The sequence below is a fragment of the Streptopelia decaocto genome, assembly GCF_964273445.1.
Source record: "Streptopelia decaocto genome assembly, chromosome: 23".
Classification (NCBI taxonomy): domain Eukaryota; kingdom Metazoa; phylum Chordata; class Aves; order Columbiformes; family Columbidae; genus Streptopelia; species Streptopelia decaocto.
The window spans coordinates 902294-923887 of NC_138678.1; the positions used below are offsets into that span (position 1 = coordinate 902294).

At 52.9% G+C, this 21594-nt stretch overlaps 1 protein-coding gene across 3 annotated transcripts in view; it reads right to left on the bottom strand.

Moving 5' to 3' along the window:
* Window positions 1-1849: 1849 nt before the first annotated feature.
* Window positions 1850-21594, bottom strand: part of RPS6KA1 (ribosomal protein S6 kinase A1) — a 36934-nt gene continuing 17189 nt past the window's right edge. For 2 of the 3 annotated variants that reach the window (XM_082071255.1, XM_082071254.1), the window contains 21 exons: window positions 20193-20246; window positions 15019-15135; window positions 13906-13987; window positions 13561-13641; window positions 12708-12787; window positions 12298-12404; window positions 11704-11741; window positions 11437-11579; window positions 10890-10960; window positions 10171-10259; window positions 9907-9971; window positions 8282-8384; window positions 7893-8020; window positions 7302-7427; window positions 6775-6864; window positions 6387-6545; window positions 6006-6167; window positions 5346-5422; window positions 5103-5220; window positions 4678-4815; window positions 1850-3830 (listed from right to left, as the gene is read on the bottom strand). In XM_082071255.1, the coding sequence (XP_081927381.1) occupies window positions 3708-3830; window positions 4678-4815; window positions 5103-5220; window positions 5346-5422; window positions 6006-6167; window positions 6387-6545; window positions 6775-6864; window positions 7302-7427; window positions 7893-8020; window positions 8282-8384; window positions 9907-9971; window positions 10171-10259; window positions 10890-10960; window positions 11437-11579; window positions 11704-11741; window positions 12298-12404; window positions 12708-12787; window positions 13561-13641; window positions 13906-13987; window positions 15019-15135; window positions 20193-20246 (2151 nt within the window). In that variant the 3' untranslated portion in view covers window positions 1850-3707. Of the gene's footprint in view, window positions 3831-4677; window positions 4816-5102; window positions 5221-5345; window positions 5423-6005; window positions 6168-6386; window positions 6546-6774; window positions 6865-7301; window positions 7428-7892; window positions 8021-8281; window positions 8385-9906; window positions 9972-10170; window positions 10260-10889; window positions 10961-11436; window positions 11580-11703; window positions 11742-12297; window positions 12405-12707; window positions 12788-13560; window positions 13642-13905; window positions 13988-15018; window positions 15136-17655; window positions 17861-20192; window positions 20247-21594 lie in introns of those variants that run through there. The other variant, XM_082071253.1, reaches the window with a different exon arrangement.

Here is a 21594-nt window from a genome sequence, read left to right on the forward strand (position 1 = left end):
TGCCGCAGGAAAACACCAGAGCCCTGGGGTTTGTTACACTTGGACACCAGACTCAGCACCAATGCTCCTGGTTTTCATTGCACGTGTTAAAAAGCAAGGGGGGTATTCTTAATAACAACGGATCGCAGCCTTTCACCCTGAGACAACGCAGCGGTTTTATCGCCACGGGTTGAGCCAAAAATCACCCCAAACCTTCCAGTCTAACACCAAACCCAGGATGCAGCTGCGCGATCCTCACGACAGCCCGTTTACACCATCGCCCTCCAGATTTCCCACTTCTGACCCCTCCACACGCACCATTCAGAGTCAGCGCCTCCTTTTGTGAGCCAGCGGCTCCTTCCCCCGGCACTTTTACACGCGCTTCTCCACAAAAGGGACCTTTACATGTCAATTTATTTTCAGACAAGCATATCTGAAAGGGAGTTTGTCTCCGGAGTAGAATGAGTTCTAATGGCAGGTGTTCCAGCGCCACACAAAGGGAGGAAGGCAGCGCCTTAGCTCAGCTTAAGTAGTAAGACAAATTGATGTTTTAATAACCAAGGAAATGGAGTGGCAGCGGACCCCCGGCTTCCACGGCGTGAATGAAGGTTTTATTCACAGCCCCTTCTGTACTTGCAAAAGACGACCTTGAAATGTTTTCAATGTTTTCTGCGCGTTCAAAGAGGGATTAAATTGTTGAATATTACATGAAAGCGCAGCATCCGCCCCACATACCGTCAAACGCGTTTGAAGTCGCCGGGTATTTCCGAAGCCTCCCACGTTCCCGGGAAGGCGGCGGCGGCCACGAGGAGCTGGTGGCACCCGGGAGGCCACCGGCTGCGTGGTTCACTGGCCACCGGTGGCAAAAAGGCAGGAAAAAACACTTACATGAACTAACTTGAAGGTGGGGACTCAAGGGTGTTTGCATCAGTTGGATGGGAAGTTAAAGACCAGGTCAGTTGCCCCGTGAAGTTTCACTAAAGAAGAAGAATATAATTGCTGAGAAAGCTACTGGCTTTTGGTTTTAAAGAGCCTAAAAAATCATGGTGGGAACAATTATCAGGCCAAAATACATTTATTTATGCTCCGATTAATTTGACAGAGGTCAGCACCACATCATTAAGAGGAAGGCACGACTACGTTACACAGTGGGAAGAAGGAAAAGAGCCTCTCAGCTGGGTCAACCTCTTTTACAACTGAAAACGTTGCTGTTTTACCTCCCAAAACAGGGAAGTTTCACTTTTCCTATACAGCAGCTGTATTATATAGAGCTGCTCAGTATTATTTTCAGGCTCCTCGTTTGTGGATTAACACGCTATTTCCGCACAGGTTAATTCCAGGTAGACTCAGCTATTAGAGGCTGGATTCCGGGATTTCTGCTCCCTTGAGCTTTCATAGGGATGTACAGGACTAAATCTTAAAGGTCAAGTCAACTATTCAACACCTGAAATAACACAAGCAGCTTTCCTTGTATGGATTTCCTTACGTATGAAAGTTAAAATACATTGTTTGTCCCTTTTCACATCAAGACAACGTTAAGCTGTACATCCTCTTTGTCCTGAGTTAAAGCTGAATGAAGTCTTGGGAGCGCGGATTATTTGGTCTCCTGTAGGACACCGTCTCGCTCCCCCCAACAGGCACTGGAGACCCAGCCCAACGCAGGTCCAACTTTCACCTCAAATCATGCAATTTCGGTTAAGATGACAGCAGTTGGTCTCAACTGTATTTTGGCAAAGGTTTAATATTGTCAGGACAAAACCAGAAAGGGAACGAGGGGGGCACACTCAACCTGTTACAAACACCTACAGAAAGAACAACAAGTCCATTTTTACCGAGCACTGGAATTAAAAAAGTAACACCACTTGGTTGATTTGGAACTAAAAATCAAGATTTATTCTTACTTACAGAAGGATCGCTCGAAACAACCTGGTTAAAAACACCCCGGAACACAAGGTGTAGCCCTTCTTGTTCACTCTATTCTGCAGGAGCCGCAGCTGCACCGAACACAAACACCCCAGCGAGGCGGAGGGCTCGGTGCTCCGATATCGGGGTTTGATGCTCCGATATCGGGGTTTGATGCTCTGATATTGGGGTTTGATGCCCCGATTATCGAGGTTTGAAGCCCTGGGTATTGTTTATGGCCAGGCAGAGTTTGCAGCTCCCCTGTACCCACAGAGCTTGCACTGAGTTGTCCTACACACCTTGGGGTCCTCACACCAGCACCGCGACAGGGAGGATGAAGCAAAGGTTGTCATGTTTCTCCTGACTGATCTCTGAAAACATTTTACAATTTCACACAAACACCAGCTGCCATCCAAGCAGGGTGGGTGTTTGGTTTAAGACCCAGCCCAAAGTAGCAAGAATTCACAGCAGAACCTTCGCTGCGTTTGAGTCCCCGGCGCTCCCCTGCTCCTGCCGACAAACCACCCAGGGAGCTCCAGCCATTCCCAAGCCGGAACGGGTCAGGAATTGATTTCTTGCACAGTTTGCCTCCAAGTGCTCGTTTCTTTTAGCACTAAAATGTCCTGAGAATAAGAAGTTCCCCTCAGCAGCCTGGCCTCTTTCCTGCTGATCACTGCCTTATTCCGTAACTGGTTCTAATTAATTATTAATGAGGTATTGCACCTGAGAGAAGGTGGCATAATACGCAGCCCTTCTACAGCACGGCTGGTTTTCCATCCAGGGCCAGGTGGAAAAGCTTTGCAGATCTCCCAGAAGGCGGGTGAGAGTCATCACCCCGAGACCTGGGGAAACGACGGGGCCGCTTGTTCTGCAGCTAAAAGTTGATTAAAAAAACCCATCAACCGAATGACACATTTATTGTACAATTCAGAAAGAAACCCTGAGTTACCAGCTGTAGAATAAAGTTAAATTAAAAAAAAAAAAAAGGATGGTTTGTTTAATAGGTTCCTGCTGAAGGAAAGGAAACCCCAAAATGCTAAAAGCAGCAGCCAGAGCCGGCGTGAAGCCAGCGTGGCCAAGAAGGTTCCCTTGTCATCCCCGATGCACAGGTGACAAAGTCCCCACGGAGCGACGGGGAGAACACGGCGATGGGAGGAATGAGCCCAAGGCAGCAGGTGTCCGGCCAGCCCAGCCTCTGCGGGGGCGTTCCGAAAACGCCTGGTTTATTCTGTTCGGAGACCTGCCGGCTGCACTGGGGAGGAAACGGAGCCTGAGAAACCAACTTACACTCTGAACACGCACAGGGAGCGAAGGGAAGTTCTTCACAAACATGGGTGCTGCCGGCCCACAGGCTGCAGGGCTGACTGTGGGATGGGATCCCAAAGGTTCAAGGGAGGAAAAACCCCAGAGCCTAAACCCCGAATGTTCCACAGTCCTCCAGCTGCGATGGTGTTGGAGAGGATCGCTCCTAAGAAATGATGTAGCTATGACAAATCTCTGGCCCTACACAGGAAAGGGTGAATCAGAGCTGCTTTTTAGTGCCTCTTGACATGTTATACACTCTAGTTCTCATCTACACAGATGGATGTCTTTAAAAATTGACAATTTACACTTCAAAAAAGGTTTTACAGTGGAGTTCTCTCAGCAAAGATCAGTCCAGGCGAGGAGGAGCCAGTCTGTCAGCAACACAAAGGCACGTGGCCTTTTGAGACGTCGTCCTCGAGGGGGCTCCTGTGCTGGCATCGGCCGCCCGACCTCCCGTCCCCGTGTCGGGCAGATGTGCCAAGTCTGTGCGGCTGCACCACGCGGCTGCCGCCCCCCCGGCCTCACAGCGTGGTGGACGGGAGCTTCTTCACCCGCCGCTGCGCCAGGATGGAGGATTCGATGGGCTTCAGCTGCGGGCTCGGCTTGGAGCTGTTCAGGGCGGAGTACGTGGCGGCCATCGCCCCCTTGGAGAGAAGGCGCAAGAGAACTTGTTTAGGTGTGGAAGAGTTATTTCAGAAACATGGCTTTACGAGATCGTTGAGTCATAGGATAGTTTGGGTTAAAGGGACCTTCAAAGGTCACCCGGTGCCCCCCCTGCCATGAGCAAGGACATCTTCACCAGCTCAGGTTGCTCAGAGCCCCGTCCAGCCTGGCCTGGGATGTCTCCAGGGATGGTTCAGCCACCACCTCTCTGGCCAACCTGGGCCAGGCTCTCACCACCCTCAGGGCAACAATTCCTTCCTCATGTCCAGCCTGAATCTCCCTCCTTTAGTTTAAACCATCACCCCTTGTCCTGTCACTACACGCCTTTGTAAAAAGTCTCTCTCCATCTGTCCTGTAGATCCACTTTAGGTACTGGGGGCTGCTCTAAGGTCTCCTTGGAGTCTTCTCCAGGCTGAACCCCAACTCTCTCAGCCTGTCCCCCAGCAGAACTGTTCCAGCTCTCCGAGCATCTCCATGGCCTCCTCTGGCCCCTCTCCAACAGCTCCATGTCCCTCTGATGTTGGGGCCCAGGGCTGGACGCAGCACTGCAAGGGGGTCTCACCAGAGCGGAGCAGAGAGGGAGACCAGAGTAGCCAGGCCCACAAACATATTACCTTTTTCTTTACATCTCCCTCCCGTGCTGACATGCCGTTAAAGAACCTCCCCAGGTTTTCCTGCTGGCTTGTCTGTATCGCCTCCCCAGCCCCCCAGCTCCAACCTGCCGTCCTGCTCGGCCCACAGCCCCGTCACCCGCCCGGAGCACAGCCCTGGGACACCTGTGCCCAGGGACACCAGGAACCAGCTGAAGGCCCAGCCCAGACTTTGTACCTTGACAAGCTGCACGTCCTGGTGATTGAGCTGGCTCTGGGGTAAGCTGTCCTTGTGGGTTATCCAGGGGTGCTGCAGGACCTGCTTGGCCGTTAGACGCTGGTGAGGATCTACGTGAAGCATCTTTGATACCAGATCCTAAGGACATCATTTAGAAAGTTAGACTTCAGAAGATTTCACACTTCAAATGCAGAAATACCACCTGTACATCCCCAAATCAGGATTTAAATTCAATGGCCAAGTTTAGAGTCCCCAGACATCAATCCCTTTTTGTATAGAATACTAGTTCAGTACACCTAGGAGCAGCTACACTGCTGCTTTTCTCCTCTCTCCTCCCTCCCCAACCTGCCTTGAACTTGTCTCACAGAACTGGCCATGCTTGACCTCAACCCTTTAACATAACGCAGACGAATATCAAACCGCACCTTGGCCATGTCAGAAATAGTGTCCCAATTGCCCCCACTGACGGAGAACTTCCCGCCGCCTATCCGGGACAGGATCTCTTCTGGAGTGTCACTGGGACCGTTTGCAAATGGGGTGCAGCTGAGGAGAGAAGAGAGAGCGTTTCATTTCCCATCCTGTGATGCAGCCAGGGACCGAGGCCGCCAGGTCCGGCTGAGGTGGTCACAGCTCCAGACGTCGCCTTCCAGCGAGACAGTGGCACTTACCCCGCCAGCATCGTATACAGGAGAACCCCCAGGCTCCAGATGTCACAGCCCTCATCGTAGCCTTGGCGTTTTAGTACCTGAACGCGACAGGCAAAGGAAAGAAAAAGAGTGCGTTCAGCTCTTGTCGTTGAGCTCATTTCAGCTCGTGAGAAGCAGCTTGAGCCCTGTGTGCGGTCTGCAGGCAAAGCTCCAAGAGCCCTGCTGAACAGCAAAGTCTTGGACGAAAGATGGGGATTCACATCAGATTTTGGATTCATGGAACAGAGGAACTGCCCAGGCACATCAAAATGAGAAGTGAGACAGAAGCCATGTTCCCGTGCGGTGACACCGCGCGCATGCCCCATGGCACGCTGGCTCTTCTTCCTTCCACACCAAGAAAATCATCCCATCTGTTTTAACAGGTCAGTTCATCAGGAAGAGAAGCAGCCTAGAAAATCCCTGGGGTTTTAAAGTCTCACCACCTTAAGGCAGAGCCCCTCATCAGGACAGTACAAGTTGGACTGCACAGTAACCGCACTCGAGATCCCCTATTTGTTCATTATGACAAGTGGTATTTCTGTAATTACCTCTTCTAGGGTAGAATGGAAGTTGGAAATGAGAGCACAGGCTGGGGAGGGACACGAGAGCTACCCAAGGGTCTCAGGTCAAGCAGGCGCTTACCTCGGGTGCCACAAAGTTTGCCGTGTAACAAGGAGTCATGAGAAGGCCGTTCTCAGCCCTCAGCTGCTTGGCAAAGCCAAAGTCACAAATGCGAATGCTTTCGGGGTTTCCTGACTCATCCACATAGAGAATATTGCTGGGTTTCAAGTCCCTGTGAACCACCTGTGGAGCAGAGAAAGGGCCATTCTCGTACCCCAGGAAAACAAAGGTCTGAAGCTGCATCAGGACTCTCAGCCCCTGCTCCGGCCCCACATCTGGTTTGCCAAGACAGCAACACCAGCAAGAAATAGTAGTCCTGGCAGGTAGAGTTACTCCCAGGAGGAGAGGGAGAGTGGTGCAACGCCAGACAGCTTCCCAGGAAAATGATGTGACCACACTCACCCCTTGGGAATGCAGATATTCCACCGTTTTACAGATCGTGTGCAGGACCGAACTGGCCTCCCTCTCTGAGAAGAATTTCTGTCTGAGGATTTTATCGAGTAGCTCCCCTCCCCGCATCAGCTCAGTCACCAGATACACGTACTTCCCGTCATCATACACCTACCAAAGCAAACGCAGAGGGGTTAACCCAAACGCGCTTCCAGAGCTTCCCTGTGGTACTTGTAGTACCGAGCAGCAGACGGGAATCAGGGGCTGTGGGGATGCCGTCCCAGCCCAGAGTGACACACTGAGCGGTGCCGCTGGGCGCTGCAGCTGCATTCGCCCGCCCTGTAGACCAGTTTGCGCTTCCTAAACCAAAATCCAGGGACGTGATTCAAGTTACACTCACATCTTTCAAGGTGATGATGTTTGGATGCTGCCCGTATCGCAGGAGGATTTCTATTTCCTCAGACGGGTCTCTCTTGCTCTTGTCGATAACCTGCAAGATCAGGGATGAGCATCAGCCACGATGGAGAGGGAAAGGGAACAGGACAAAGCAAACGAGCTGAGCTTTGCAAAGACCCTGTGCCATCGCTGCTCCCTGTCCCCTGCCCTCTTCAGCAATAAGCTCTAGAAATCCCCTGATTGCTTCATCAGTTCTGCATCCCCAAATCCCAAAGTTTTATGTCTGGCTTATTTGTTAAGAGCTGACACAGCTCTGCAAAGAGAGGTGAGATACGGGCCCCTCCCTGGCAGGGAACGCTGCTTCCCCGCTACTCCTAGACAAGAAAGCTTGTGCAGTTACATGCCCAGCAGCACAGAAATTACTCCTTTAGTCCCTACACAAGCAGGGGAAGCAATTTCATTCCTGGATGTTATTTTGGGGATGAAGAGAAATCTAAGAGGGGAGTGCAGTTCTGACGGTAAATCTCAGACCTTGACTGCGTATTCCATGTTGGTGGCTTTATGAATGCAGCGTTTACACACTGAGTAGGAGCCGACGCCGATCGCCTCCTTCACCACGTAGCCGTCGTTGAACTGGACGTTCTTGCCGTGCAGCTGCTGCAAGAGGAGAGTGGAAAGTTGCTGAGCTGGGAAGGGTTCAGGGAAGGGTTTGTGCAACCTGAGCAGTAACTGCAACGCAGAGCGACTGACAGACACCGTCTGTGCTTCCCACAGCTGCTCCTCCCACTGGGGACAGGGAGCAGAGGAGAACAAGGCAGGTGGAGGTCAGTGTGCTGACATTATCCGCACCTAGCGTGGTGCGTTTCGGTGACACTTATCAAGCCGTGCGCATTCGCGTGGGTCCACCTGGGGAGCTGAAAGCAACCAGACTCGCGTTGCCCTGCCGACCCCTGCACGCGACAGTTAATAGAAATGAAAGAACAGGGTGCAGGAATTAGAAACAGGATGACGCTGCTTCAGGCGGCCTGTTAACTCTGCTCCAGATGGTACTGAGGTCCCGCAGCCCCACGCTGGAGCGTCACTGCAGCTTCAAACCGCTGCTCCTCCGTCCCCGCGCTTTACCTGCACCACCGAATGCAGAGGTGACTGGGCAGGCTTCACCTTCCCGTCCTCCATCAACCCAGTCGCCACAAAACTGAAGCCTCGGAAGAGCTGATGGGCCCCGGCGCTCGGGGGGATGCCGGGGGAATCTGCAACAGCAGGACAGAGACAACGTGGAGCGTGTTAGCCCTGGGGAGGCAGCAGCCTTCCCCTCGCTCCCCAGGAGCTGTGGTTCCTCTTTAGGTTGTTCAAGACAAGAACCACCCCACATTTTGGTTGCTGGGCCACCTCCTCGGTGCTGCAGCCATCTGGAGGCAAACCCTGCCCTGCTGGCACCAGCAAACCAGCGGGAAGCCGTCCAGCTATCAGTCCACACAGGGAACTTGGGCTTTGCGTGAATCCGTACCAACCTTTCGGTGTACGCGACGTAAATTCTGTGTCAAAATAAAAGGTGTCATCCGGCTGGCCTACGGCTGGCTTGAAGGGCGGTTTGATTTCCCTGCGGTACAGCTTCTGCAAAACAAAGGCAGCTCCAAAGTGCTCGGGCAGATCAACGCTCTCATACACGCTCGGAAGGCGCAAAGGCTTCGCAAGGAACGAGAGGCCAAGGAGAGGTTTGGTGACATTACAAACAGCTCTGTGACAGCATTTACCTACAGCTCAGCAGTCTGAGGGAAGACTTCATGGCTAGTGGGGTGCTTTTGAGGCAGTTTGTGGAGAAATACAAGTTCTCCCATATATTAAATCAAGAACAAAAAACAGTTCTCTGTGTAGGTTGGCCCCATCCAGCAGCAGCATCCCTGAAGAATTTACCTCGCCAGGCTCTTCCACCTCCTCCTGATCCCCGTTGGGGCTTTGCTGACACGTATCTCCCCAGGGACAGCCTGAGGAGATGCCCCAGGATGACATTTGTATCCCAGCACTCCCACAAGCAGCCTTTTAAAATTGCTTCTTGAAGCAACAATTGGTGGTCAGTAGGTCAGAGAGGTTCTCCTGCCCCTCTGCTCTGCCCTGGGGAGACCACACCTGGAATCTTGTGTCCAGTTGTGGCCCCTCAGTTCCAGCAGGACAGGGAACTGCTGGAGAGAGTCCAGCGCAGCCACCAAGATGCTGGAGGGAGTGGAGCATCTCCCGTGTGAGGAAAGGCTGAGGGAGCTGGGGCTCTGGAGCTGGACAAGAGGAGACTGAGGGGGGACTCATTCATGGGGATCAATATGGAAAGGGGGAGTGTCAGGAGGATGGAGCCAGGCTCTTCTGGTGACAACCAGTGACAGGACAAGGGGCAATGGGTGCAAACTGGAACACAGGAGGTTCCACTTGGATATGAGAAGAAACTTGTTGGGGGTGAGGGTGGCAGAGCCTGGCCCAGGCTGCCCAGGGGGTTGTGGAGTCTCCCTCTCTGCAGACATTCCAACCCGCCTGGACACCTTCCTGTGTAACCTCATCTGGGTGTTCCTGCTCCATGGGGGGATTGCACTGGATGAGCTCTCCAGGGCCCTTCCAACCCCTCACATTCTGGGATGCTGTGATTCTGTGAAATAAGCTCTCCCAGCACTGCTGGAGGATCAGTCTGGCAGTTTGCTGGGTGCCTCGAAAGCATTAGAACTCTGATCTCCACAATCCCTTACCCAGTAAGGGAAAACGGGGAAGAAACAGATTTATGTGGTAAAACAGGGAGTTCACCAGAAGCAACTGGGAAATGCCAGTTCAGCTGCCATCCTGCTTCTCTGTACAAAACAAAGTATTTCCTTGCCAGAAACACTTCCCCGATTCCTCCCCCCTTTTTGCAAGACAATCCTTGTGGTGCCGAACCCCAGTTAAAACCTGCACCTCACTGCTGAGAGATGAGTCAATTCAAACCGAGGTGAGGACACAGGCAACTCAGGTGGAAAACAGTTATTCCCATGACAGAATTTTAGATTTGGGAAGGATTCCTGGAAACAAGGACGGGCAGCTGGCTGCGGTGTTACTGCAGCCGGCAGAACCGACTGGCGTGAGCGGTGTCAAAGTTTGATCTGATAGTTCTGATACTCACATTCCAGTCAATGGTCGAGTAGAAAGGATGGCGCTTGATCTCTTCTGCCCCATCTGGCCCAGAACCTGAAAGATGCACCCGTGGAACGTGTTGCATTAAATCGGGACCGTCAACAAAGCAAAGGTTACTCCAGCGTACGCAACACAGGGTATTACAGGGAACCCATTAACCGAGCACAAGTGTGAACATGCTGCTGACCCACGAGGATGTGAGAGGCCCCGATACAGCATCAGGTGTACTCAGAAACCAAAAAAAATGTCTTACCTAATCGGTTGGCTGGATTCCTTTTGAAAAGGGCTCGCAGGAGGCTCTGTGCTTCAGAGCTCAGGAACTGCGGCATGCCCAGCTTCGCTCTGCAGAGGAAGTTAGGCAATCGGTTGCAGGTTTAAAGAAGTCAACCCACAAGCTGACTGCAGCACCTCCACGCCCGAAAGTACAGTCATCTGTTTGGCATTTACACTGCACCCTTCAAACTAACTGTTGGGACAAAACTGCTTGCCAAATAATGCCATTAAATTGCAAGAACCCCCAAATTGCAACACGCTCAGAGAAAGAGCAGAAGCTCATCTCCTATACATACATGAAAGAGAAACTCCTCAATCATTTTGCTTGGGAAAGACCCTCAGGATCACCGAGTCCAACCATTCCCCACCCTTGTCCCTGCCCCATGTCCTGAGAACCTCATGTCTGTCTGTCCAACCCTCCAGGGATGGTGACTCCAGCACTGCCCTGGGCAGCCTGTTCCAATGCCCCACAGCCCTTTGGGGAAGAAATTGTTCCTAAATCCAACCTCAACCTCCCCTGGCGCAACTTGAGGCCGTTTCCTCTGCTCCTGGCGCTTGTTCCTGGGGAGCAGAGCCCGACCCCCCCTGGCTCCAAGCTCCTTTCGGGCAGTTCAGAGATCAGAAGGTCTCCCCTCAGCTCCTGTTCTCCAGGTGACCCCCCATGTCCCTCAGCCGCTCCCATCACACTTGTGCTCTCACTTGAGGATGAGGGTCATCGTCTCCTTACGATCCTTCCCCTGGAAGGGCAGCGAGCCGGTCAGCATTTCAAACTGGGAGAGAAAGAGAAGAAGGGGAGGTCACATCTCAGCAAGTCTGAAGGTTGCACAGATCCCACTGCACCTTCACCCGGGAGCTCTCCAAAGCTGGCGAAAAGCTCGCAAGGGATCAAAAGCCGAGCTCTAAAAACAGATTGCAGACATCATGTTTTCTCAGAGTGAGCTTGGTTCACAAGGTCTGCAATGGGAACATATTTGAGGCAGCACCTGCAGATCCCTTGGATCCAGCAACCACCAGATGGTGGCACCAGCTCTGCACGGACACCCCGGACACCCCCAGGCCGCAGGGGCTCTGCCAGCCCTGGAACATGCCATGCAGGCTGCGCTTCTGGACACAGCCCTTCCGGGGAGCTCGGAGAACACCCCCAGCTCAGCGCGTCTGCTGGACACACAGAATCACTCCAGGGGGTTTCAGAGCTGCCGCGGCAGCAGCTGCTGAGCCAGGTCCCAGCTGGGCACCAGGTACGCACCATTAACACCCCGTAGGACCACCAGTCTGCACTGTGCGAGTGGCCCTGGCGATTCACCACCTCTGGCGCCATGTACTCCACCGTCCCGCAGAAGGAATAGGCTTTCTTCTCGTGGTCTATAGCCTCCTTGCTCAAGCCAAAATCTACAGAAGAGAAAAGCTGTCATCAGGCGCCCACGTGCTCTGAGCCATCACGCAGGCCTAAGGGAAGCTCTGTATTTCAAGAACTGAGCTTGCTGGAGCACAAGGTTCTTGTGGAGGGTCTTACCTGTGAGTTTGATGTGCCCTTCTTCGTCCAAGAGGATGCTACAGCATGAATGAAAAAGACAAGAAGTTACTGTCTGCAGTCAGAGCTGGTGAGAAGCACACGCAGCAGAGGCTGGTCCGAGATCTCCCAGAGGAAAAAGTTTCCTGTCCCTTCCCCCAGCGCTTTAAGCTCCATCACCGAGACATGAGCAGGACACGGAGCAGCTCCCTTCTCTTTACACCCTCAACTTCACACTGAATGAACGACCCACCCAGGTTACACCACCTTTGATCTCCAGGTAACAATAACCAACTCCTGCAGCGGGTACATGTCTGCAGAGACCCAGCCTGGTGTCTTTTCCCTCCCAAGGCTCTTGATTGCTTAAAGCTGGAGCCTGGAGACTGCCAGGGATTAATGCTGCCTCCACAGCGCTCCTGGCCATAACTGCTGATCTGAGGAGCGAGAGCCGTGACATTGGCACTGCCACTGTCCAGCTGGCTGGCCCAGGGGCATCGTTTGGCTTCGGTTTTGTGCCAGAAGATGACAGCATTTGCTGGCCACAGGCTCGGGACTGATGGAGGACTCCGCTCCCCACCGCAGCCGTGCCGCACGTACTTCTCTGGTTTGAGATCCCGGTAGATGATTCCCAGGCTGTGCAAATGGTCGAGCCCCAGAGCCAGCTCTGCCAGGTAGAACTTCACGTCCTCCTCGGTGAACATGACCTGGAGGAAGGGGACAGGCAGGGTCACAACGCCAGCAGTGACCACCTCCACTGCACCCACGCAGGACCTTTCATATCCACATTGCTCCACGCGAGTTTCACTGCCTTCACCCACCATCCTGAACATCAACACCAAAAACCAAACCAGGCTGCTAAGCAGCAGGTGGGTTTTTTTGAAAACTCTTCATTTACATTCACCAGGTTACGTTCTCAGTTGTCTTCCCCTGGCACAACGTCTTGTTACCCATCCTCACTCTGTCCCAGCGAGGTGACACAACCCACCGAGATGCCAGAGCACACCCACCTCTTTGGAAAGGCGAGTGAAAAGGTCACCTCCTCTGAGGAAATCCAGGATGAGATACAGCTTCCCCTCCGTCTGGAATGCTGAAACACAAGCCGGCGCAGCCATCAGACCCCTCTGCTGAGGGAAAGCTCCACCGTGTTAAATTAATCACTTAAATCCCAACGGCTTTGGTTGTGCAGATGCCCTGCGTGGTTACTAGGTTAAACACAGGACTAATTCTTTGGGGTGAATGAGATTTCCTGCCCATGATGTTGAAACGGGAGCTCACTCGAGCACTCTGGTGCTGCAGAAAACCCCCATTTCACGGAGGCTGGTTCCCTTTCAGCCAGCGATGCTGTAGGAAGGGGCTGTTCCCCAGAGAGGCACTGGGCACTTCAGAGGGACAGAAGCTGTCCTCACCTTCCTCAGAGTCAGAGCATCGATCCTGCCAAACTCTGCCTTCACTAGTTAACTCCGCTTTCTCAGTTTCTCCTGATTTAATGTTTTAATCCCAAGGATTTGATGTTTAAACCTTCTCTCCCAGTCTATGCTCTGTTCCCCATGCAGTAGGGCATGGGACCAAAGACCTTTCCAGGGAAGGATTTGTGCTAAGGGGATTGTGAAAGCTCCGGAGCAGCGCAGCCACTGAGGGATACGGACTGATCAGGCCTCTTCTCCACCTCAGGACTCTCCAGAAGCCTGTTAAGGACCATGAGAGTCTCTCAGCATCCTCCAAGCAGCCGGATGCCTCGTGCTCATCAACCTGCTCACAGCAGCTGTGCCTGTAGTAGCATCTTTATTGTGTTTAAAAGCAGCCAGTGTCTGTGCGAGCCTGCAGCCCCTCTCCCAGCGTCCCAACTGGCTCCACACTCACCGTAGTGGAGTTTCACCACAAAGGGATGGTTTACATCAGCCAGGATGTCCCTTTCTATCTTTGTCCTTACTCGATCACGCACTGTGGGAAGAGAGAGGAACAGCTCAGATGCTGAAGAAGACACAGGGCACCCCAGTACCAGCCTAAAGCCCTTTAGTACCAGGCAGCTCGAGCCAGAACTTTCCCACCTCCAGCACGGCAACAGGGTTTTTTACAGATGGACAGAAAAGGAGGCTGTTGGTTGAGATAAGGTACTTCTCTTTCACCCAGAAGTGGCTGCTGTGACATCTCCCCAATGCTCTTTAAGACACGAAGGACAAAAGCGTCACAGTAAGAGTCTCCTACCTTTCAGCGTCGCCTTCTTGAGCACCTTCATGGCATAGAGGTGGTTGCTGTCTGGCGGTGTTATTTTTCTCACCAGGAAAACCTGAGGCAGAAGAACACCGCATTAGCCAAGCACCAGACATCAGCAGGAGCTGGATGGCTCCCGAAGCAGCAAAGCTCAGGTAGCCCCCAGAGCAGCTGGCCGCAGGGCTGGTGAGATGTCCCTCAAGCTCCGCATGTGAAACCCGTGGGGTTTTCAGGAAGGTGCTGCATGTAGAGTCCTCTCGCCTCCCATCTCCAACCATTTCAGCACTCGGGCTTTTACACTGCATCTCCCTTTTACATCCTCATCTCCCACCTCCCACAGCTCTTGCTCACTCCCGCAGTTCCCATGGGGCTGTGGTTGATGCCCAGAGCTGGGATTTGAAGCACCGACACTTCAGGACACCACAAAACCTCCTGGAGACTTGCTGGTTTGACAGCCAGATCAACCCCGTACTGTCCAGGTCCTGCATCCTCTCTGGATTTTTACCCTTCCCTGATGTCCCAGGCAGCTTCAAAAACACACAACCTTTCTTTTGCATAAAAGCACTGCTGCATCTGCTCAGGTCACAGCACACAGTCCTGTACAAGCCCCCACTGTTAGCGCTGGTAACTGATTGACACAAACTTAATGTGTGAGCAGATGGTCTGTAAGAGACCTGGATTATTTACACATTGAAACAGATAAGAGTTAAGGCTATTTCCTTCCCCTTTCACAGAAGGGAAACTGGACCGTAAACAGGGGACAAAACCAGAGCTCTCTGAGAAGAGAGGAACGTGGCCGAGTCCTCCAAGTCCTCAATTCCACTGACAGCTGGAGCTGCAGGAGGTCGCTCTGCCCTGCGTGACGGCTGCTTTCACAAGAAAAAACATCGTCTGAAGAAAGAATTACAGGGGAGCTTTGGATGCACAGGCTGGCCCTTAGGAGAAGGCACCTTGCCGTCCAAGTTTGAAGCAACCATTTGCTAAATGGGCTCATCAGTCAGATTCTCACGATCTGGTGGGAATCAGGGAAGTGGTTTCATTGGGGACAGTCCCTTTTGTCAACAAAATCTCTTATCTGGTATGACACAGAGGAAGAAGTGAGCTCACCTTGCCGAAAGAGCCCTGTCCCAGCACCTTCAGGAGCTCAAACTGCGAAGGATCGGCTTTCTCGGAGCCTTCCTTCACATGGTGCGTGATGTTGATTTCTTTCACAACCCCTTCGCCCTGAAAAAGAGGGGACAGAGTTGACTGGGAGCACCCTCCTGAGGAAGGGGAAGCCTTAGCAGATTAAGGAACAAGGACTGGAGCTACAGACTCACAGGAACCACGTCTGACAGAACTATAAAAGCTGGCGCTTGTCACAGGTGTCTCCTGGCTGCAACATCTGGAATAAATAAGTCGCCGGGAGGTTTGCACCAGCAGCCCTGTTAAACATCCTGCGCCCTCCCCGAACGCTCAGCTCCTCGCACCGCAGGTGCTGCGCTGCTTTGAACTGCGTTTCAGAAGAGGCCTTGAAAAGCACCATCCTTTTTGAGGCACCGGTGGCAAACCCAGGAGTGTTTATGCCACTAAAAATCCCACAACACAAAAATACGGCACTGTTGTCAAAACATGGCCAGGGCTGGTAAAAATCAGACATGTTGGAGCCCATCTGCTCAGCAATCTGAGCAACTCCGCGGCATAAGCCTTAGTGCATCTTCAGCACATACAGATGATGCTTCAACAGACTCGAGCCTTCAAGAAGATTGAGGGGAAGCCAAGGTCTCTGGCACATGTTTTGTTTAAAACACATTATTTTATTTAAAAAAATAAAGAGGAAAAAGAGATGTAGTCAGCAGTATCGAGAATAAACTCACCAACGAAGCTAAGCCAGCGCAGAACAGCCACAGACCCCGAGGTGATGCTGAAACCTACCCCAGCAAACTGTCCAGACCTCTGGGGCAGAAAGCTCAGGGTTCAGCTCAACAGAAACACATTCTGCTGCTATTTCCATCCCCAATATAAAGAGATTTTTGTTATCCTACTAGTTGTCCAGCTGTGCCTTTCCCTCTGTGTCTCTTGACCATACTGAGCCAATGTAACTGTACTTGGGTTTCCTGTGAACTTGACCCGTTCCAGCCCTTCTCCCGGCTGACCAGGGCGGAGGTTCCACTCAGCGTCCCAATTCTACAGCCACAAATCACACTGCGGCCAGAAATCCTGGGAGCTGCACATCGTGCAAGGGCAAGTCTGGGCTTCTTAGCACTTCAGTCCCACGTTATCAAGCGTCAGATGTATCTGGTTGCAGCTTGGACGTGAAGGCCAGTGGTTATGTCCCAAAGGGGACTAAACTCAGCTGCTCTGACCCGAAGGCAGATTTTGCCATCAAGGCAAGAATTTAGTTTTACTCTTTGCAGAGATGAGGGGAAACAAAGTTATGCTTTGTTTTCTAAAACTCTTCCGTGGGTCTGGGACCCACCTCATTAAAGCAGCTTTTCAAAAACAACAGGAACCAGGTTTCAGGCTCCTCGCTCCCCACCCTCCCAGCACCTTATCGGGGCCGGCGGCCCTGCCGAGCACCCGCGGATGTGGTTGTACCTGCACCCAGCACCCTTCCCTGCCCGCTCTCCTGCTCGGCTGCTCTCTAGATTAGGATGGGACTTTGTTTCCAAGGCCATAGTTTCGTTTTCTCAAGATCCCGCATTGTTCAGATGCTACAATTCGGCAGAGAAGCCCCGCTCGCAGCGGTTCAGCACGGACAGCCCGAGCACGAGCTCCCCCGCGTCCTCGGTGATCACAGACAAGTAAGATCTTATCATCTCTGTAACAACAAGTTTCCACCTTCTGTGTGATCTCCCAGCTTAAAGCAGCCACCTTATGCTTCTGGTTTCATTTGGAGGCTTTAGTCCCTGGCACAGAGATGTTGGTTGGGAACAGCTTCCCACTTCCAGCCAGGAATTCTCCTCCTGCTCGTCCTGCCACGTCGTTCAGCTCTCAGGGTGAGACCCTGGAGGTTGTGGCCTTGTTTCCCTACCCCTCATCTTCATGAAAACACTAGAAACCAGGTCTACAGAGCATCAGCATATGTACAACCTGCATATTTCGCTCTGTAGCATCCCACACCTAAGCCGAGAGGAATATTTAACATTAACTCCTGTATCCACCACACCTCCAAGGTGGGACCCGTCCCTACCACCGCGCTCCAGGAGCTGCGGGGCGACGCATTTTCACAGCTGTGGGAATTCTTCACCTTGGCCAAGGGCAAGACCCAGGGTGTTTAACTGCGAGCGGTTTCGGCAGCCCAGGCTGCACCTCAGGGCAGGCAGAGATTTGCATACGCGGCCTGAACACACCACACCAGCGAACACACACCCCACCCAGACCAAAACGCCATCAGCCGACACATTATTGATAGCTGAGAAAAGCTCTGAGATGCCATTTGGCATCTTGCTGACACGAGGGATGTTTCCTCCCGTGGGCTGAGCCAGTAATGTGTAAATTCAACCCTGAGGATTCAGTTGACCAGCTCCTCCAGCCTGTTCAGCGGCACAACCACAACAAGTTGTACTAAAACACCCGCGTGCCGCTGAGCTGGGGCACAAACAGCCTTCGCTTGCACCGAGATCAGTCCCTTCCAACGGTGCCATGAAGCGAACTATGCCAGAAGGCAGAAAAGCAAAAGCAAACCAGGCTTTTCCAAGCATCCATGCGCAGCCTGGATGGGCAGCGGGCGGCACGAAGCGAAGCAAAGTGAGCGGTACTGACCGGGCTGGCGAGCGCGCTGGGTGCGGGCAGGCTGCAGGGCTTGGCTCGCTGCTTCCTCTGCAGCCAGAGCGCCAGGAACGCGCAGATGCGAGGAAGTTTCGGGTCCTTGTCCATTCTCCCATCCCGATCAACATGGCACAGCCCCGGTAACCGGCACCGACCCCCCGTGAGCGAGCGGGGAGGCGCCCGCGGTGCCGCGAGGTTGGCGGGTGCAGGAGACACAGGTGGTTGCAGCCCTGCTGGCAGATGCGCAGTGCGGACGAGCCACTCGGTCGCACGGAGGCAGGTTCACACTCCCACTCCCCAGCAACAGCGCTTGTGGTTGGGGCTTGTTTTTTTTGGTTTTGCTTTTTAAAAAAAAAAACAAGTCTCACAGCTCCTTGTTCATATTTGGGGTTTTGGGTTCCCTGGTTCAGGCAAGATGGTGACAGAAAACAGTTCCAGCAGGACAGGGAACTGCTGGAGAGAGTCCAGCGCAGCCACCAAGATTCTGGAGGGAGTGGAGCATCTCCCGTGTGAGGAAAGGCTGAGGGAGCTGGGGCTCTGGAGCTGGACAAGAGGAGACTGAGGGGGGACTCATTCATGGGGATCAATATGGAAAGGGGGAGTGTCAGGAGGATGGAGCCAGGCTCTTCTGGGTGACAACCAGTGACAGGACAAGGGGCAATGGGTGCAAACTGGAACACAGGAGGTTCCACTTGAATATGAGAAGAAACTTGTTGGGGGTGAGGGTGGCAGAGCCTGGCCCAGGCTGCCCAGGGGGGTTGTGGAGTCTCCTTCTGTGCAGACATTCCAACCCGCCTGGACACCTTCCTGTGTAACCTCATCTGGGTGTTCCTGCTCCATGGGGGGATTGCACTGGATGAGCTTTCCAGGTCCCTTCCAACCCCTGATATTCTGTGATTCTGTGGTGTAGTTAAAGTGATTTCCATCCAGTGCTGCATGAATCTCATGCCCGGCTGTGAGGTTTGGGGGTATTTCCACAATGAAGGATATTCTGAGAAGCCACTTACTCTTCAAAAAGGAAGAGATAAACTCATTAAAGCCCACACAGACGTCTGACACTGCCCGAGAAAGCTGCACATCTCTGCTCTCACACTGACACAGGGATGATGGAGCACCCGTGATGGGGTTCAGGGTACATCCATCCCATGGGCACATCCCCTGGTATCACCAGGATTTGTATCTAGTCCTTCGTTTGCTTCATGCCGCACAAGAGTCCTTGCCATGGAGTTATCCCGAGCCACCCATGTGAGGTGTTTTTAAGGGCGTTTCTGAAGCAGCTTCCGAACCCACTGCTCGGATTTATTGCCAGGACAGAGATACTCAGATCACTTGTTTTGCCCCCTTCCCCCTGCAAACCTGTTCCCCTTTCACCTCCCCATGGGGTCAGGACAGACAGATGTTTTCTGCAGCGACCCCAGAGACTGCGGGTAAGAAAGAAACCCCTTGAAATGAGTAAAAAGACACCCACGCACCTTCGCAATTAGAAATAACCCCTTGTCAGCACTGATTTCTGAATTTCTCCAGAGCATAGAGCATGAAAAGAAGATCTTGGTTTGGACCCAGAGAGACGACTTATGACTGTCTGGCCTCCTCCACCCTCATTCTGTGCTCTTTGAGAACCGATAATGAAAGAAACAAATGACTTAACACCAGCAAGGCAGCTGGTCCCAGCTCTGCAGAGGAACCTCAAGAGGTCCAAAGCAAAGGAGCTGGGAGCAGATGCCAGCACGAATAGCCCAGTGCAGCTGCTGAGCACAAACCGGGTCTCACTGACGTCTCCTTCATTCTGCCACAGTCCCGGTGAAGTGGAAACCGTGTCCACAATGTGCAGCCCAAAGATGAGCATCACCGCTCCCAAGGAAGTTTTCAGGCTGCTCGGTGAAGCCGTGCAGGAGCTGCAGCCAGCTCTCTGCGTGGGCCTGGTCATATCTGATAAACCTTGTCCCAGCCAAGAGCATTTTGCATGTTTTGTTATCAGCACGGGGAGAAGAGCCTCAGAAAAGCAATCAAAAATCCCCACTGTACGTCCACGCAATTAAAACGCGGGAGCGCCCGCCCCAGCAAGCTGACAAGATCACAAAGCCACAGGAGACAGAAATGACAGCACGGAAAGGGGTTTGGTGTGGGGAGGAAGGAGGAGGAGGATGAAGTCAAGTCCAGGATGTCATGTGAGCAAGTGAGTAATTGCTGTTTTCTGTATTAGCCGAGATGGGCTGGTAGGGCCGTGCTGCGAGAGGGCTTGGTTTGCGAGAGGTTCTCGCGAGCACCACTTACACCTTCATGTATGTGGGACAACACGTCATGGAACAAAGCGCAAATTAAATGCACGAGTCTGAGATGCACATCAGGGACTGGAACAGGGTGCCCAGGGCAGTGCTGGAGTCACCAGCCCTGGAAGGCTGGACAGACGGACATGAGGTTCTCAGGACATGGGGCAGTGCCGGGGGTGGGGAATGGTTGGACTCAATGACCTTCAGGGTCTTTTCCAACCAAAATGATTCTACAACTCTACGTGCAGCAGGCTCTCTTACCTTGTCTGCTGAGTCCACGAGGTCTTTCTCTATCCAAGTGATCTCTGATTTTGCCTGCGGGACAATAAAAGAGCGTCAGCACAGAGGGGCTGTGACACTCCACTGAAGTTTTCCCAACAAACTTGTCCAGCAAGACCAGGCGAGCTGTTGGCTGTCGGCGGTGACGTCCCGCCAGCCATCGCTCCTCGGGACGCGGTTCCCAGTTGTGCTGGTGGCTCCAGGAGAGCGGTTGGAGCCAGCGGCTGCTCGAGGCCACGGTGCCAGCACTCGGTTACACACGTTCCCAGCAATCACAGCACCACCGCTAACGAGACAGAATACATTTCTGGCAGGTTGATGAATGTCTAGGTCAGATTTTTACTCTCGGCTACACCTGGACAAACTCCAGGAGCGGTGGTGGTGGTGTCCTGGGTCTGCAGGGAGCCTTGGCATCCCCACGGCCTTCTCTCCGGGGGCACGCTCAGCGTTTCTAAAGCAATCAGGATGAACAGATTCCAATCCCACAGCTCACACAGCCCTGGAGGGCAGGGCAGGGCCACTCTGCAGGTCCCCAAGCCGCAGAAGTGTCAGTTTGTGCTGCCTCTGGGCCCAGGTGCAATTCTGTGAACTCTTACAGAGACAGATGCAGAAGCACTTAAAGGCAGCTCAGAAAAGAACTGCTGCTCAGCTACAATACAGCTCCTTCTCCCCCAAAAACTCAGACTTTAAGGGAAGAAGTAATTTTTTGCAAGGTCAGGAAGGTTTTGCAAGGTCATTCCCCAAGCCTGCTGTATTTTAATGAACACACACAGATTTGCTGCCACATCTAGGTGCTCTTTCACCTGTTTTTTAGCTAACAAGCTAAGTTTAAATAGAAAAATCACCCCCTAAAGAAATCAAATCAGATTTGAAGCATTTCCTCTGAGAGGTTCAAGCCTTTGGCTGTGGATGAGATAAAACCCCTGTTTCTGCAGACAGAAGGGATCTAAGAGACACTCGAGCTGTAGCTTCTCCTTTCTCTTCGAGCAGCCCGTCACCCGATGGAGCCCACAGTGCTGGCAGGGCCGGTCGGTGCCACGAACATCAACACGGGCACAACTTGAGGTGAAACAACCTGAAAGCAGGACAGGAGCTATGGAGAGTCGAGAGAACTAAAAGCAAGCCTGGAGGGGAGGGAGGAGCTGCATGAAACCAGTGAGATTAGAGCTCAGAATTAACCGATTTTCAGCTCCGGAAGGACTGAATCAGATCGCAGGGGGCCCGTGCAGTCACCTCTTCCCCTTCCTCCCTCCATCGCGCTGCCCGAGCAGCCAATGTCTCCATGGTCCCTCGTCCCACCACCGTGGGTGACACATCTACCAGAGCGACAACTAAACCCTGAGTGCCCAAAAGCCGTCAAAAAAAAACCCACAAGGAAAACCAG